The 17,500-nt window shown below is 44.1% G+C and overlaps 1 protein-coding gene across 1 annotated transcript in view; it reads left to right on the forward strand.

The window, feature by feature from the left end:
• Window positions 1-17,500, forward strand: part of LOC119574347 (fat-like cadherin-related tumor suppressor homolog) — a gene marked incomplete in the record, with an annotated part of 138,454 nt that overhangs the window by 75,426 nt on the left and 45,528 nt on the right. Inside the window, 2 exon segments of the mRNA XM_037921552.1 lie at window positions 7,065-7,185; window positions 7,292-7,527. Coding sequence (XP_037777480.1) covers window positions 7,065-7,185; window positions 7,292-7,527 — 357 coding nt within the window.

Genomic DNA, 17,500 nt, shown 5'->3' on the forward strand with positions numbered 1-17,500 from the left:
CTCTCTCTCCTTCTCTCTCCCCCCTCTCTTCTTCTCTCTCCTCTTCTCTCTCTCCTCTCCTTCTCCTCCTCTCTCTCCTCTCCTCTCTCCTCTCTCTCTCTTCCTCTTCTCTCCTCTCCTCCTCTTCTCTCTCTCCTCTCTCTCTCTCTCTCTCATTCCCCTTCTCTCTCTCCTCTCTCTCTCTTCTCCTCTCTCTCTCTCCCCTCTCTCTCCTCCTCCCTCTCCTCTCTCTCTCTTCTTCTCTCCTCTCTCCTCTCTCCTTTCTCTCACCTCCTCTATCTCTCTCCTCCTCTATCTCTCCCCTCCCCCTCTCCTCCTCTCTCCCTCTTCCTCTCTCGCTCCTCTTTCCTCTCCCCTCCTCCCTTCTCTCTCTCTCCTCTCTCTCTCTCTCTCTCTCTTCTCTCATCTTGCCGGAGATAATCTCTCTCTCTTCTGCGGAGACTCTACGGGGCGGAATCTCTCTCTCCTCTCCCTTCACATCAACTTTCACGCTCACAGAAAGGAATCTCCCGTCTCGTCTCCTCTACTCTCTCTCTCCCTCATTCATCATCTCTCTCTATCCTCTCTCTCTCTCTCTCTCTCTATCTCTTTCCTCGTCTTCTTTCCTCTCTCTCTTCTCGTCCGCTCTTCCCTCTCTCTACCTCTCTTTTCCTCTCTCTTTCTCTCACTCTCTCTCACTTCTGTCTCTTCTCTTCCTCTCACTCTCACTCGCGTCTCTCTCTCACTCTCTCTCCTCCTCTCTCGGTCTCTCTCTCTCCTCTCCATCTCTCCCCATCTCTCTTCTCTCATCACTCTCCAAAAAAATCTCGTACTCTCTCTCTCTCTCTCTCTCTCACTCTCATCGTCTCCGTCCTCTCTCTCTCCTCCTCTCACTCTCTCTCGTCATCTTCTTCTCTTTCTCCTCTCTCCTTCTCTTCTCCTCTCTCATCTCTCTCGTCGTCTCTCCTCTCTCCCCTCTCCTCATCCCTCTCTCTCATAAAAAAAAAAAAAAAAAAAATCTCTCAGGCTCTTCTTTCCTCTCTCTCCTCTTTCACTCTCGACTCTCACTCCTCTATCTCGTCACGTCTCTTCTCCACTCTCTCGATCCCTCCTCTCTTTCTCTCTCCTCTCTCTCTCTATCTCTCTCTCTCTCTCCTCTCTCTCTCTTCTCTCTCTCTCTCTCCCTTCTCTCTCATCTTCACTCTCGCCTCCCCCCCTCCCTCTCTCTCTCTCCCCTCCCCCCTCCCCCCTCCCTCTCTCTCCTCCTCCTCCCTTCTCTATCCTCTCTCTCTCTATCTCTCTCCTCCTTCTCGTCCTCTCTCTCTCCATCTCTCTCCCTCCCCTCTCTCTCTCGTCCCCTTCTCTCTCTCCCCCTCTCTTTCTCTCTCTCCTTCCTCTTTCTCCTCATCCTCGCTTCTCCCCTCTCTCATCTTTCCTCATTCTCTCTCTCTCTCTCCCCTCTCCTCTCCAGAAGAAAAGGAAAGAGGTCTCTCCTCTTCTCGCTCCCCTCGTCTCAGTCCTCAATACACACACTCTCTCTCTCGATCCTCCCATCTTCTCCGTCCTGTCTGTCTGTGTGTTCTCTATCCTCTTCCTTACATTTTCGCTTTCGTGGCCACGTGTACTGAAGTGATTTATAGGCTCTGTCTGTTTCTTCTCTCAGTGTCTCGTCTCTAGGTTAGTGGTTATTTCGCCTTTCTCTCTCTCCTCACTATTCTCGCTTCTCGTGCCCTCTCTTGTGCAGGATTCCCCTCGCCTCTCTTTTTGCGTCGTTTCTCTCTTCTCTCCCCCCCCTCCTCTCACTCCTCTCTCGTCCCTCTCTTCTCTTTCTCTCTCTCTCTCTCTCTCTCTCTCTCTCCTTCCCCAGGTCCTCGCTCTCTCTCTCCACCTCTCCTCTCTCGCCCCTCGTCATCTCTCTCTCTCTCTCTCCCCCTCTCCCCTCTCTTCTCCTCTCCCACTCTCCCTCTCTCCCTCTCTCTCTCCTCCCCCTCTCCCTCTCTCTTCTCTCCTCTCTCTCTCCCCGCTCTCTCCATCTCCTCCCTCCTCTCTCCTTCTCTCCTCACCCTCTCTCTTCTTCTCCTCCTCCTCTCTGTTTCCTCTTTGTCTCCGCCCTCCCCTCTCATCTCTCCTCCCCTCTCTCTCTCTCTCTTCTCCTTCCCCCCTTCCTCTTCTCGCGTCTCCGACTGTCTCTCTTCTTATATCTCTCTCTCACTCTCCGTTCCCCCTCTCTCCTCCTCTTCCTCCTCTCCGTCTCTCTCCGTCTCGCCTCATCCTCGTACTCTTTCTTCCTCGCCTCTCCCCCCTCTCTCCCTCTTTCTACTCTCTCCCCTCCTCTCCCCCCTCTCCCCTCTCTCTCCGTCCCTCTCCCCTCTCTCTCTCTCCGCTCGTCCTCCTCGTCTCTCTCTATCTCTCCCCTCTCTCTTTCTTCGTCCTCTTCCCCTCTCTCTCCTCTCTGAGTCTCATCTCTCTCTCCCACCCCTTCGTCATCTCTCTCTCGCTCTCTCATCCCATCTCTCTCCTCTCTCTCCTCTCTCCTCCATCCCATCTCTCATTCCCCCTTCTCTCTCATCTCGTCTCCTCTCTACGCTCTCTCTCTAGGCCTCTCTCTCTCTCTCCTGTCTCTCATCTCTCTCTCCCCTCTCTCTCCTCACCTCTATCTCTCTCTCTCCTCCTCTCTCTCCTCTCTCCGATCCCCGTTCCCTCCTCTATCTCCCGCCCTCCGTCTCTCTCTCTCTCTCTTCCCCTCTCTCTCCCTCTCATCTCTTCTCCCTCTCTCCTCCCTCTCTCGCTCTCTCACCTCTTCACTCTCTCCTCTCTCTCCTCTCTCACTCTCACTTCTCAACTCTCACTCTCCCTTCTCACTCTCTCTCTCCTCACTCTCCTCTCTCTCCTCACCGGGTAATAGTCTATCAACCATTGTCAAACGCGATATCTCGTCCTCTCTCTCACGGTCTCTTCTCTCTCTCTCTCTCTCTCTTCTCATCTCTTCCTCTCTCCTCTCTCTCTCTCTCTTTCTCTCCTCTCTCTCTCTCCTCTTCTCTCTCTCCATCTCCTTACTGCTCTCCATCTCTTTTAACTCTCCCTCTCTCCTCCTCACAAATCGCGCGAACTCGTCCAAAAAACCTCAACCACATCTCTCTCTCTCTCTCTCTCCCACTCTCTCCCCCTCCCTTCTCTCCTCCCTCTCTCATCACTCAGCATCTGATCTCCTCCTCGTCTCCTCCTCTCCCTCTCTCTCGTCTCTCACACTCTTTTTCTTCCCTCTCTTCTCCGTCCTCTCGTCTCCTCCTCGTCTCTATCTCTCCTCATCTCAATCATCTCCTCTTCTTCTCTCCTCCATCTCTCCTCTCTCTCTCCTCTCTCCGCCCGCTCTCGTCCTCCTTCCTCGTCTCCGCGCTCCTCTCTCGCTCTCCTCAGTCTCAGTCCTCTCTCCACTCTCCACCTACTCTCTTTCTCTCGCAATGAATTTCTCTCCGTCCGTCTCTCTCCCGTCTCCTCTCTCCTCCCCTCCCTCGTCTCTTCACATCTTCATCGCGGGCTGTACTCGTCCGTCTTCTCTCTCCTCTCTCCGATCCTCTCTCTCTCATTCTCGATCACCTCACTCTCCAGCCTCTCTCTCTCCTCGCACCCCCAACGCTCATCTCTCTCAACAACTCTTTTCCTCTCTCTCTTTCTTCTCCTTTCTCTTTCCTTTTTCTTCCTTCCTCCCTTTTTCTCGTTATTTCTCCCTTTCTCTCTCTCCTCTCTCTCTCCCTCTCTCTCCTCTCCTCTCTCTCTCCCCACTTCTCTCTCTCTCTACGAGCTCTCTCGCATCATCAAATCTCCCTCTCTCTCTCCCAACCGAACAAAAAATTCCTCCTCCCACTCATCTCCTCATCCCCTCCCTCATCTCTCTCGTCTCCTCTCTCTCTCTCTCCATCTCTCTATCTCTTGCCTTTCTCACTCTTCTCTCTCTCTCTCTCTCTCTTCTCTTTCGTCTCTATCTTCCTCTCCATCTCTTCGTCCTGCGTTCCTCCTCTCAAAATCTCCATCGTCTCTCCGTTCTCACTCCATCCTCCGCTCTCTCCTCTCTCTCTCTCCCTCTCATCTCCTCACTCTCTACTCTCTAACTCTCTCTCTCTCTCTCTCTCTCTCTCTCTCTTCACATCTCTACTCTCCTCTCCTCTTCGTCTCTTTTTCTCTACTCTTCCTAGCTCCTCTCCATCACTTCCTCATCTCTCTCTCTCTCTCCTTCTCTTCCCTCTCTCCCTCTCCCTCCAGTGGTCCCTCTCCCTCTGCATCTTCCTCTCACCTCTCCCTCTATCCTCGCATCCCCTGCTCCCTCTATCCTCTCTCTCTCCTCTCACTCCTCCCACTCTTCACTCCTCTCTCTCTCTGTCTCTCTCTCCTCTTCTCTCGTCTTCCTCCTCGACATCGATCCTCTCTCTCCTCTTCTCTCTCTCTCTCTCTCTCTTCTCTCTCTCTCTCTCCCGGTCTCTCTCTTCATGTTCCATCTTCTCCTTCCCCGTCCTCTCCCTCCCTCTATCTCTCTCTGCTTCTCCTCCCCACTATCCCTCCCCCCCACCTCTCCTCTCCTCCCCCCACCTCTCTCCTCTCCTCTGTTGTGCTCTCTCTCTCTCTCTCTTCCTCTCCCTCTCTCTCTAAAAAAAAAAAAAAAATCTTCCTCTCTCTCTCTCTCTCTCCTCTCTCCTGCTCTCTCATCGTCTCTCTCTCCTTCCTCTCTCTCCGTCTCTTCTCCCTCCCTCTCGCCTCCATCTCTCTTCTCTCTCCTCTTCTCTTCCTCTCCCCTCTCCTCTCTCGTCCTCTCCTCTCTTTCTCTGCGCCTCTCGTCTCTCTCTCATCTCGCGTCTCTCCATCTTTTCTCTTTCTCATCTCCATATCTTTTCCTCTCATCTCATTTCTATTCTCTCTCCGTCTTCCTTCCTTCTTTCTCTCTCCGTTCTCAAGTCTCTTTCTCTCTCATCTTGTCTCTCTCGTCCTTCCTCTTCTCCTCTCCTCTAGTTCTCTCTCTCGTCTTTCTCTCTCTCCCTCTCTCCTCCACGTCACGTCCCTGGTCTTTCTCTCTCTTCTCTCTCTTTTCTCGTCTCTTTCCTCTCTCCTCCATTCCTCTTTTCTCTCTCTCTACCTCCCATCGTTCTCGGTCTTAACGCTCTGCCTCTCGTCTCTCCCCAACTCTATCGTACTCCCATGTCATCGTCACTCTCTTCCCTCTCTCTCCCTCCTCTCTCCCTCCGTTCTCTTCTCTCTTTCTCTTCCTTCTCTCTTTTTCTCTCTCTCTCTCTCTCTTCTCTCCTCTTTCTCCTTTTCTTTCTGCTCTCTCTCTCTTTTCTTCTCCTCTCTTCTTCTTTCTCTCTCCCTCTCTCCTCTCTTCTCCTCTCTCGTCTCTCCCTCTCTTCATCACTCTCCACTCTCTCTCACTCTCCTCGCGCTCCCTCTCTCGCTCTCTCTCTCCTGTCTCTTTCTCTCTCTCCCTCTTTCCCTCCTTATCTCTTTCTCCCTTTCTCTCGCTCTTTTCTCTCTCCTCTCTCTCCCATCCTCCTCTCGCTTCTCTCTAACCCTCCTTCTCTTCCCTCTCTCTCCTCTCTCTCCTCTCTTCTCTCTCTCCCTTCTCTCTCTCTCTTCTCCGTCTCTCTCCTCTTCTCTCTCCTCTCTCTCATCTCACTCTCTTCTCTCTCTCTCTCGTCTCACTCACTTCTCGCTCTCTCTCGTCTCACTCTCTCCTCTCTCCTCTCCCTCTCTCTCTCTCTCTCCTCTCTCCTCTGCTTCTCTCTCGTCTCTTCCTCCTCATCTCTCCCTCTGTTCCTCTCTCTCTCTCTTTCTCTCTCTCTCACTCCTTTTCTCTCTCTCTCCAAAAAAAAAAAAAGTCTTTCCTCTCTCTCTCTCCCTCTCCTCCTCTCGCTCATCTCTCCCTCTCTCATATCTCCTCTCTCCCTCGTCTCTCTCTCTCTCTCCTCTCTCTCATCTTTCTACTCTCCTCTCCGCTCCTCTCCTCCCTCCTCTCCCTCTCTCTCGCTTCTTCTTCCCTCCTCTCTCCTCACCCTCGCCTCTCTCTCTCTCCATCTCCCTCCCCTCCTCTCACGTCACCTCTCCCTCCGCCCCCTCTCTCTCTCTTCTCCTCTCTCCTCCTCTCTCATCTCTCTCTCTTCTCTCTCTCTCTTCCTCCTCTCTCTCACTCTCTCTCTCTCCTCTCTCTCTCACTCTCAGTTTCTCCTCTCCTCCAGCTTCCTCTCTCTCTCTCCTCTTCCGCACACACCCCTCCTCTCGTTCCCTACTCCGGTGCCTTCCCCCTCTTCTCTCTCTCTCATCTCCTCTCCTCTCTCATCTCGCGGTTCGGCCCTCTCGTCTCTACTCTCTCTCTTCTCTCTCCCTCTCTCCTCCCGTCTCCTCTCCTCTCTCTTCTCGTTCATCCTCGTTCTCCTCTTCCTCTTCCCTCCTCTCTCCTCTCCTCCTCTCTCTCTCTCTCACCTCTCCTCTCTCCCTCTCTCTCTCTCTCTCTTCTCCCCACCTCCCTCTCCCCCTCCCTCCCTCCTCCTTCCCTCCCTTCCCTCCCTCCCTCCCCCCTCCTCCCCGCTCCCTCATCCCTCCCCTCTCTCTCCTCCTCTCTCTCTCTCCCCCCCCACCTTCTCTCTCTCTCTCTCTCTCTCATCTCTCTCTCCTATATATATATATAGATATATATATAATATATATATCTATATATATTATAATTATACTAAATATACTTATAATATCTAATAAATATATATATTTATATCCTTAATATATATTAGATATGTATATTTATATATATATATATATATTATATTATATAATATATATTATGTATACATATATAATATATGTGTTGTGTGTGTTGTGTGTGGTTGGTGTGTGTGTGTGTGGTGTGTGTGTGTGTGTGTGTGTGTGTGGTGGATGTTGTGTGTGTGGTGTGTGTGTGTGGGTGTGTGCGTGCGTGCGTGCGTGCGTGCGTGCGCGCGTGCGTGCGCATGCGTGTGCGCACATGTTTCTCTGTGTGTTTATACGTATATACATTATTGTTATTTTCGTAACCATAACTCACAGTTATGTTTATCCGTGTGTTATAGCTGTACGTGGCGGCTGCGTTAGATCGAGAACAGCAGGCTGAATACAGACTTACCATTACGGCAACTGATGGTAAATTCACAGCTAACACGACAGTAACCGTAACTGTTATAGACGTAAATGGTAAGTAATCATTAGCCTGCATTTCGTACAAAGACAAATAATTGTGCTGCGAGCCTCATAGTAACATATTAAACGTAAATACTTGATCATTTATCTCTCTTTCTAGACAATGGACCAGTATGCAAAGAACCTCTTTACAATCGCGAGATCTCAGAGGGAGTGAATTTAGGAACCCATGTAGTCTCTGTGCTTGCTTGGGACGCTGACGAAGGCACAGCTGCACGCACCCGCTATACCCTCATCGGAGACGGTTCTGAAAACTTCAACATAGACCAGCAGAGCGGCCACGTCACCACAGCAACCCTGCTGGATCGTGAGAACAAAGATTACTACTCCCTTGTAGTGAGTATTCCTGATCCTTGGCATTGCCTTAACATTGGCATTTTTAGTTCCGCTCGAAGGTGCTTCTATAAGAAGCGTCTCTCTCTCTCTCTCTCTCGTCCCGGGACGCTCTCTCGTCTCTTCTCTCTCTCTCCGCCTCATCTCTCCGCCTCTCCTCTCTCTCTTCTCGCTCCTCTCTCTCTACTCGCTCAAATCTCTCCCTCCCTCTCCCACACCCAGTTCCGTCCGTCTTCTCTCTCTCCTCCCTCTCGTCCCCTCTCTCCCGCCTCTTCAGTCCTCTCTCTATCTCTCTCTCTCTCTCCCTCTCCCTCTTCCCTCTCCCTCTCCCTCCCCTTCCCTCCCCCTCCCTCTACCTCTCCCTCCCTCTCCCTCTCCCTCTCCTCCCTCCCCCTCTCTCTCCATCCCCCTCTCTCTCCCTCCCCCTCTCTCTCCCTCTCCCCCCCTACCCCCTCCCTTCTCCTCTACCCTACCTTCTCTCTCTCTCTCTCTCTCTCTCTCTCACGTCGCCTCACATGCGTAGACCTTCTCTCTCCTCATCCTCCTCCTCGAAGTTCTCTTCCACTCCTCGTCTCCCTCTCTCCTCCTCTCTTCCCTCTCTCTCTCCTCTCTCTCTCTCTCTCTCGTTTGCCCTCCCCCCCCCCCCCTGTCTCTCTCTTTCCCTCTCTCCCTTTCCCTCTCCTTCTTTCCCTCTCCCCCTCCCTCTCCCCCTCCCCCTCCCCCACCTTCTCTCTTTCTCTCTCTCTATCTTTCTCTCCCTCTCTTTCTCCTCTCTCCCTCTCCCTGCATACCTCTTCTCATCTCTCTCGTCTCTGCTCGACTCTCCCCTCTCTTCTCTCCTCTAGTCCATCCTCCCCCTCACTCTCCTTGGATCTCCGCTCTCATCGTCTCCTCTCTCTCTCCCATCTCTCTCGTCTTTTCCTCTCTCTCTTTCTCCTATCTCCCTCGCACTCTCTCTTCCCTTTCTCTCTCATCTCTCCGTCCACTCTCTCTCTCTCGCCTCTTGCTCCCTTTTCTCTCTCTCTCACCCTCTCTCTTTTTCTCTCTCTTCTCCTCTTCTCTCGTCTCTTCCGAATCTTTCTCCTCTCCTCATCTCTCTCTCTCTCTCTTTCCTCTCTCTCTCAGTTTTTTCTCTTCTTTCTCTTCTTCGTCTCTTTCTCTTCTCGTCTCCCGGGTCTCCCTCCTCCCCTCACTCCAATACCTCCTCTCCTCATCTCCTCTTCCGCCCTCTCTCTCTACATCTCTCTCCTCTTTCCTCTTTCCTTTTTCTCTCTCTCTCTCTCCTCTCCTTTCTCTCTCCTTTCCTCTCCTCTCTCTCCTCCCTTTCTCCTCTCTCTTTCTCTCTCTCTTTCTCTGCTCCTTCCCTGTTTCTTTCTCTTCGTCTCCTCTCTCTCTCTCATCTCTCGTCTCATATCTCTCCTCTTCGTTTTTCATCTCTCGCTCCTCTCTCTCTCTCCTCTCCGTCTCGATCTCCTCTCCTCTCTCTCTCTCTCTCCCAACTTTCTCTCTCACTTTCTCTCCCTCTCTCCCCTTTCTTTCTCTCTCTCCTCCTCTCTCTCGGTCTCTTTCTCTCGATCTCCCTCTCTTCTCCTCTCTCTCTCCTCTCTCTCCTCAGATCTCTCTCGCCCTTTCTCTCTCTCTCCTCCCTTCTCCTCTCTCTCCCTCCCCCCCGCCCATACTCTCCTCCTGCTCACCGTCATCTCTCTCCCATCCCTCTCTCTCCTCTTTCGTCTCTCTTTCTCTTCTTCCTTTCTCTCTCTCTTTCTCCCTCCTCATCTCTTTCTCTCTCTTTCTCTCGCTTTCTCTTTCTCTCTCTCATCTCCTCTCCTCTCTCCTCCCCCCCCCCCCCCCCCCTTGCTCTCTTCTCCACTCCTCACTCTCCCTCATCCCTTCTCCCTTTCCCGCTCTCTCTCGTCTCTCCTCTCCCTCTCTCTCTCTCTTTCTCTCTTTCTCTCTCCTCTCTCCTCGTCTCTGTCTCCGGTCTCTCGTCTTTGCCTCTTATCTCCTCTCTTCTCTTTCCTTACTCTTCTCTCTCTCTCTCTTCTCCCCCCTCCCCGCTCTCCCCTCTCTCTCTCTCATCTCCTCATCTCCGTCTCTCTCTGTCCTCCCTCTCTCTCTCTCTCTGTCTCTTTTCGTCTCGTCTCTCTCACCGTCCTTTCCCCTCTCCTCTCTTCTCCTCTCGTCTTCTTCTCCTTCCTCTCTCTCTCCCACTCTATATCTCTCTCTCTCTCTCCTCTTCCTCGCTCACTCCTCTTCCTCTCCTCTTCTCTCTCTCTGTCTCTCTCATCTCCTCTCGTTTCTTTCTTTTTTCTCTCTCGTCCTCTCGTTCTCAATCGCCATATCTTTCTCCATCCTCTCTCTTTCCTCCCTCATCTTCTCCTCCATTCTCTCTTTCCTCTTTTCTTTCTCTCTCTCTCTCGCCCTCTCTGCTCTCTCCTCTCGCTTCTCTCTCCTCTCATTCTCCGCTCCTCGCGTCTTCTCCCGCTCTCTTCTCTTCCCTCTCTCTCACGTACTCTCTCTCTCTCTCCGTCCTCCTCTCTCCTCTCGCTCTCTTTTTTTCCTCTCTCTTATCTCTCTCGTCTTTTCATTCTCTCTTTCCCTTCTCAATCTCTCCCTCGTCTCCATCTCTCGATTCCGCTCGCTCTCTTTTCTCGTCCTCTCGTTCTTTCTCTCTCTCATCTCTCCGCTCTCCTTCCCTCTCTCTCCTCTCTCTCTCTCTCTTTCTTCTCTCTCTCGTCCTCCTCCTTCTCTCTCTCTCTCCTCTCCTCTCTCTCTCTCTCTCTCTCTCTCTCTCTCTCTCTCTCTCTCTCCCCCCCCCCCTATACATACATACATACACATATGTGTGTTGTTGTGTGTGTGTGTGTGTTTGTGTGTGTGTGTGTGTATGAATAATATAATTCATCTCTATATATTATTATATTAAGTAGATATATAATAAATTATGTTTTATTATATATATATGATATGATACTATATATATAGATTAATATATATATATATATACATACATATTATATGTATATATATGTTAATATATACTATATATAATTATATCGCAATATGTAAGATTTATAGTATTAATAAAATAATAAATATAATTATGTATAGAAGTATATATATATTATATATTATATATAACATATAATATTTATATCTAATAATAATATATATTATATTAATATATAGTATATATATATATATAATAAATAATACCATATATATATAATAATATTCTAATTAATCAATGTATATATAATATATATCGTATATATATATGTATATACATAATTTTATATATGTTCTAATCTAATATATCTAATTATATACTACATATCACTATATTCTATCTAATTATATCATAATTATCGTTATATATGATGACTATATATCTATATATTATATTCTATACTTATGTATACTACTATCAATCTTCAACATATATATCTCATGATCTATATATCTCATATTATTACATATTTTCTCTGTATACTTATATACATTACATTATTATTCTTATTTTATAATATATATATTATATATAATTGATTCATATTACACTCTATCTATGATTATATTATTCCTATCCTATATTATATGTTTCTCTATATATATGTATATATATATATCTATATATATATATTATATATATATATAATTACATATATATGATATATATATTATGTTATATTATGTGCTACTCTATCATATCATATACAATTTAATATCTGATATATGTTTATATATGATATATATACTATAGAATATATATATATCTATATGTATATTCTATATAATATATATATATATATATATATATATTATATATTATATAGTTGTGGAGTGTGTTATGTGTAAGTATATTTATAAATATAATATATAAATATAGTATATAAATATAATATATAAATATAGTATATTATATATATAATTTACAAATAAATAACCCAAAACAACACACAAACACACCACACACACCACACACACACACACACACACACACACACACACTCACCCACTCACCTCACACCCACCGAACTCACACAACACACACACACACAACACACACACACACACACCCACACACACAGACACCACACCACACACCACACATCGCACCCTCACACCTCGCACACTCACCACGCTCACCACAACACACACACAGCACACAAACCACACACACAACACACACACATATGTAATATAAATATAATACATATATAATATATGATATATATATATATATATAATATATTATAGATATATGTTATATATATGTATGTATATATATATATCTATATATATATTAAGATATAATATTTATACTTATAAGTATTGTGTAATATATTATATGATATATATATAATATATAGATATATATATGTGTGGTTGTGTGTGTGTGTGGTGTGTGTGTGTGTGTGTGTGTGTGTGTGGTGTGTGTGTGTGTGTGGTGTGTGTTGTAATATAGAGATATATAAATAAATAAATACATATATAATATATTATTATATACATATTGCACATATACATTAGTATATAGTCTACATATATTAGATAATATATATACTATATATATTAATATATAATCATGCATCTATATATTATATATATATAGTAATATATAATACATACATACTTATATATTATATATATATATATTAGATATATATACACACACACACAACACACACACACACCACACACCGAGCAACACACACCACACATCACACACACACACACACACACACACACACCACACATCACACATACATAATACATACATACATACATACATACCTCATATACATACATACATATACAGACTACCCGCATGTGTGTGTGTGTGTGGTAAAATATATATGCATATATAAATAGTGTAAGTATATATATATATATATATATATATATAATATAGATATTATATATATATAATATATGCTTTCATATATATACCTTTTATATATATATATATATACATATTATAAATATATATTATATACATATAATATATATATTATATTATATATTATATACATATATATGATATGTATATGTATGTATGATTATACACAATACTTATATAATTATATATATATATATAATATATATATGCTATATGAATAATGTATATTATATATATAATATATAATATACGTGTGTTTGTGTATGTGTGTGTGTGTGTGTGCGTGTGTGTGTGTGTGTGTGTGTGTGTGTGTTGGGTGTGTGTGTGTGTGTGGTTTGTGGTGTGTGTGTGTGTGTGTGTTGTGGTGCATGCGCGTACATGACATGCAGGAGTGTGGTGTGGGTTGTGTGTGTGTGTGTGTTTTTGTGTTGTGTGTGTGGTGTGTGTGCGTGTGTGTGTGGTGTTTGTGGTGTGTGTGTGTGTTTGTTGTATGTGTTGTGTTGTGTTTGTGTGTGGTGTTGGTGTATGTGTGTGTGTATGTAATCATTTATACACAATACTTGTGATATAATTACATATATATAATATATAATGCCTATATGACAATCAATGTATATTATATATATAATATTAATAATTATACGTGTGTTGTGTGTATGTGTGTGTGTGTGTTGTGTGGTGTGTTTGTTTGTGTGGTGTGTGTGGTTGTGTGGTGTGTGTGTGTGTGTGTGTGTTTGTGTGTGTGTGTTTGTGTGTGTGGTGTGTGTGTGTTGTGTGTGTGTGTGTGTGTGTGTGTGTGTGTGTGTGTGTGTGTGTGTGTGTGTGTGTTCTTACCTAGTTGTTTCAATACGAGAGAAGAGTCAAGCTCAGATGGTCATGTCTGCTATATTAGATTATCATATAACTTTTTAAAATGATGCACATTTTTGGCACACACGTTATTTGGAACATTGTTCCATGTTTCAGTAGCTCTGGGAAAATGAACTTGACATCTTTCTCGTCTTTTTTTACATTCAACTTTTTGCTGTGTTCCCTCATCTTTCTTTTGTTCAAAATTATAGTCATCTTTGTCTAATACAGTTGAACATCATTATCATGTCACCTCTTTTTCTTCTTTCTTCCACAGTAGTTGGACCTATTTTCTGTAGTCTTTTTTCGTAGCTCATATCTCTGAGTAGGTACCCATCTTGTGGCTGCTCTTTGAACTCTTTCTAGTTTATCTATATCCTTTTTAAAGTGTGGACTCCATACCAATGCACCATACTCAAAACTAGGTCGTATGATGGCTGTAATGACTTTCTCTACCATGTCTTCGTCCATATACACGAAAGCCTTCTTCATGTTGGCAGTCAGCCCAGCATTTTACGAACCTTTTCATTTATATGATCATTTAGGCTTAGGTTCCTGTTTATGATTAATCCAAAGTTTTTTTTCTTTATCTGCTTGGTTTAATATTACGTCTTCTAACTTCCATTTTCCATGTACAACTCCAATTGAATAAGTTCTCGGTGTCGCTTTGGAGGTATTGGCATGAGACATCGTATATTATCTTTTTTTGTAATTTCGCGCCGTCTGCAAACGTATTGAGATAATTACCTGGGCTTCTGTTTGACCCGAAATCATTTATAAAAATAGTAAACATAATCGGCGCCCAGACCGATCCTTGAGGTACTTCGTTAGTTAATAGTCACCATGTAGAGTGCTTCCCTCTAATTACTTTTTTCATCTGCCTTTCATGAAGAAAATCTTCCATTCGAGGAGTTTGCCTTTCACTACACCTAGGTGTTCTAATTTCCATAATAGTCTTTTATGAAACACCTTATCAAATGCCTTCTTATAGGTTAGGTAAACACAATAAACCTAGCCGTTTCTTTCTTGTAGTATTTCAGAAACTCTCTCATGACCTTCCTTTCCTAAAACCAAATTGTTTATTTGATATCATATCGTATTTTTCAAGTACTTCAATCCACTGCTTCCTAATTGTCTTTTCTAACAGCTTGCATACTACACTAGTTAACGAAACTGGTCTATAATTTATAGGGTTTTGTTTGTCGCCGTTCTTGTATAAAGGTGTAACATTGGCAAGTTTCCAGTCTTTTGGTAGTTTTCCTTGTCTCACTGAATATAACGGAGTACATAATTCTTTGACACATTCCCGCAGAACCCAGTTAGATATCTCATCTGGTTCCCCAACTTTAGTCTTGTCTAACCCGTGTAGTAAGGCCGCGATGGCCGAATGGTTAGAGCGTCGGACTCAACACTGTCACGACGGCAATCTGAATTCGAGGGTTCGAGTCACCGACCGCCGCGTTGTTCCCTTTGGGCAAGGACCTTCACCTCGATTGCCTGCTTAGCCGCAGGGTGGGCGGGCCAGCCCAAGTCAGTGCTGGTCCCAAGCCCGGATAAAATAGAGAGAATGATTACCTAAAAAGGTAACACCGGCACTCTCCGTGGAAAGGAACTGGGGACCCTACCACGTACTCACTCCAAGAGCATCACAACGTGAAAACTGCAATTAAGTATCATGCTGTGACCACGGCGGCTCAGACATGAACCTACCGTTAAAAGAAGAACCCGTGTAGTAGATATTTTATTTCATTCTTTTCGAGTGTGATATTTTCGATATTCTGATTTACGTTATTTCAAAGTATTGCTCCTGAACAAACACTGGCTGAAATTTCTCATTAAGGATTTCACACATTTCCTCTTAGTATAGACAGTGTTATTGTCTAATTTGATCTCTACTTTTAGTCTTACTATTTATGTAGTTAAAGAAGAGCTTTGGTTGTACATTTATTGATTATATCCTTTCAAAGTCTAATTTCGCCTCCCTCAAGGTTTGGTTATGCTCATTTCTTCCTACTTTATACCTTTCATACGCTGCCTGAGATGTGTGACATCTGAACCTTTTCTGAAGGAGTTGTTTCTTGTCTCTCATTTTCTTGCATTTTTCTACTCCTTGTTATAAACTTTAGAATATGAAATTTAGAATATGGCATATCAAGGTTCTCTTCGTTCAGCAGGGTTTCCCAGTTTAGGCCTGCAAAGAAATCTTAAAGGCTTCTATAATTAACTCTTGCAATGTTACTTTCCTTTTCTTTTCGATGATTTTTTCCCTGTAGCAGACAGTATTTCAACTTAATTACTACGTGATCACCTCTTTCTTAGAAGAGGGCAGTAAACCATATCCTTAATGTCATTTTTATTCTTTGTAAACATTAGGCCAAGCATAAACGGTCTAGCCAGCCCTCTTATCCTGGTATTATCTGTTATATTCTGGAAGAGACAAAATTCATTTATGACTTCTGGTAATTTTGCAATCCACGAATCTAGCTGAGCTCTGGTATCGAAACTTTCCCAGTCAATTTTGCTAATCCTGTTACAAGAATTTCTTTTGCATTAGGTTCCCAAAGTTGTAGCACTTCTTCCAGGATCTTTAACGTTTCTTGAATAAGCTTTTGGTAATTTTCTTGTGACCACACCGATGTATGGCATGTACACTGTGGTTTTTATTATATCTACTCCGTTTGTTTCTTCCTTAAATCCTTTTAGTTCTACGATGGAATCTTGTTGAAACTCTATCGCCTTTATAATATCTCCTTTCCTTGTTAATGTTGCTACCCTCCTCCATTCTACTTGCCCTAGCTTTTCTCCGAATGTTGTAGTCTCCGAGTCCTAATGTTACATCGTCTACGGAGGGATGAAGTTTGGTTCCAGTGATGCATATTGCATCTGGTTTATTACTTTCAATAATTGCATCTAGTTTTAGTAACTTCGAACATAAACCATCTGTATTTGTAAACTCTTTCTACATAATCTTTCGGTATTCAATTTGGCTGTCAGGCAAATTGTCTGGCTCCACATTTTCGTTCCGATAGTATACTTGCTTTTCTTCTTCAGTCCTTTGTTAGTTTTATTTTTTTACCTCTTCCATGTTTTTCTACAATATTTCCCTGTCATCTTTGGTCATATTTTCTTTTATCCAGATTTTTTTATATTCTTCTTGTGTGGCCGGAACTTAAGCTTTATTCATGAATGCCACCTTTAAAGGGCGTTTCTTTCCCTTTTCGAATAAACCCAATCTCCTGTGGGCTATGATATTCTGCTCCGAGAATTCGGGATTTATGACCTTGAGAACATTGACAGTTCTTGTCTTCGTTGTATCGCTCGATTCCATCTTCTACAACTTTTTCTTCATGTCCCAATATGACTATGCTCTTGTTTACATCAGCCAAATTTGCATTATTCTTTGTGTGTTGCCCAAGGTGTGACTTAAATTCATTTTCTTTACCGTCTTTGCAATCTGTGTTTTTATTTCTTCTTTTGTGATCATGATGTCCTTTTCTAACTTTTTTTTCCATTTCATTTACAGTTTCCTTTACTTTAGATGCATCGACATATGTAGCTGTCAGCTTTTTTACCTTTTCCATTATTAGGCTGCTTGACAAATTGCTTTCAGTCTGCTTAACAGTTTCCTGTACTTTGATTACTTCATCAACTTTTTCTTGCGGATTCTTTGCCTCGATTTGACTACTGTTGCCAGTTTTGGTTTCTACTTCATCCACCTTTTCCTTGAGTTCTTTGATTTTCATATCAGACTTTTCAGTATTCTCTCTCCGAATGTCTGTTCCTGCGCAAATTATCCACCAATTCCTTCAAATTTACGTTTTCTTCACACATTTTTTAACATTCTCCTACCTGGTTGACTACCTTGGCTTCAAGAGCCGCAGTTCTATCTGTTGCTTCCATTAGCTTCATCTTGGTTTGCATGGTTACCCGTAAAACAAACACAAAAATAGAGCTGTACCCAGTTGTCTCTATGCGCGAAAACGCTTACCATGCAGGATCACTTCTCGCCTCCCTCTCCTTCGCTCTCACCTCCCGGCTCACAAAGCCTCACCATCTTTTTCAATTTTTCACTTATTCGTTCACTTTATAACCCAAATTATTCTTTCAACATGAACCGTACACATTTACAGAACTGCCCCATTACCCGATCTTCTCCGTATTTAACAACATGTAAGAGCTGTACTTCACTACTGCGATGCACTGTACTGTACTCTCCGTGTGTGT

The sequence above is a fragment of the Penaeus monodon genome, chromosome 6, assembly GCF_015228065.2.
Source record: "Penaeus monodon isolate SGIC_2016 chromosome 6, NSTDA_Pmon_1, whole genome shotgun sequence".
NCBI classification, from domain to species: Eukaryota; Metazoa; Arthropoda; class Malacostraca; order Decapoda; family Penaeidae; genus Penaeus; species Penaeus monodon.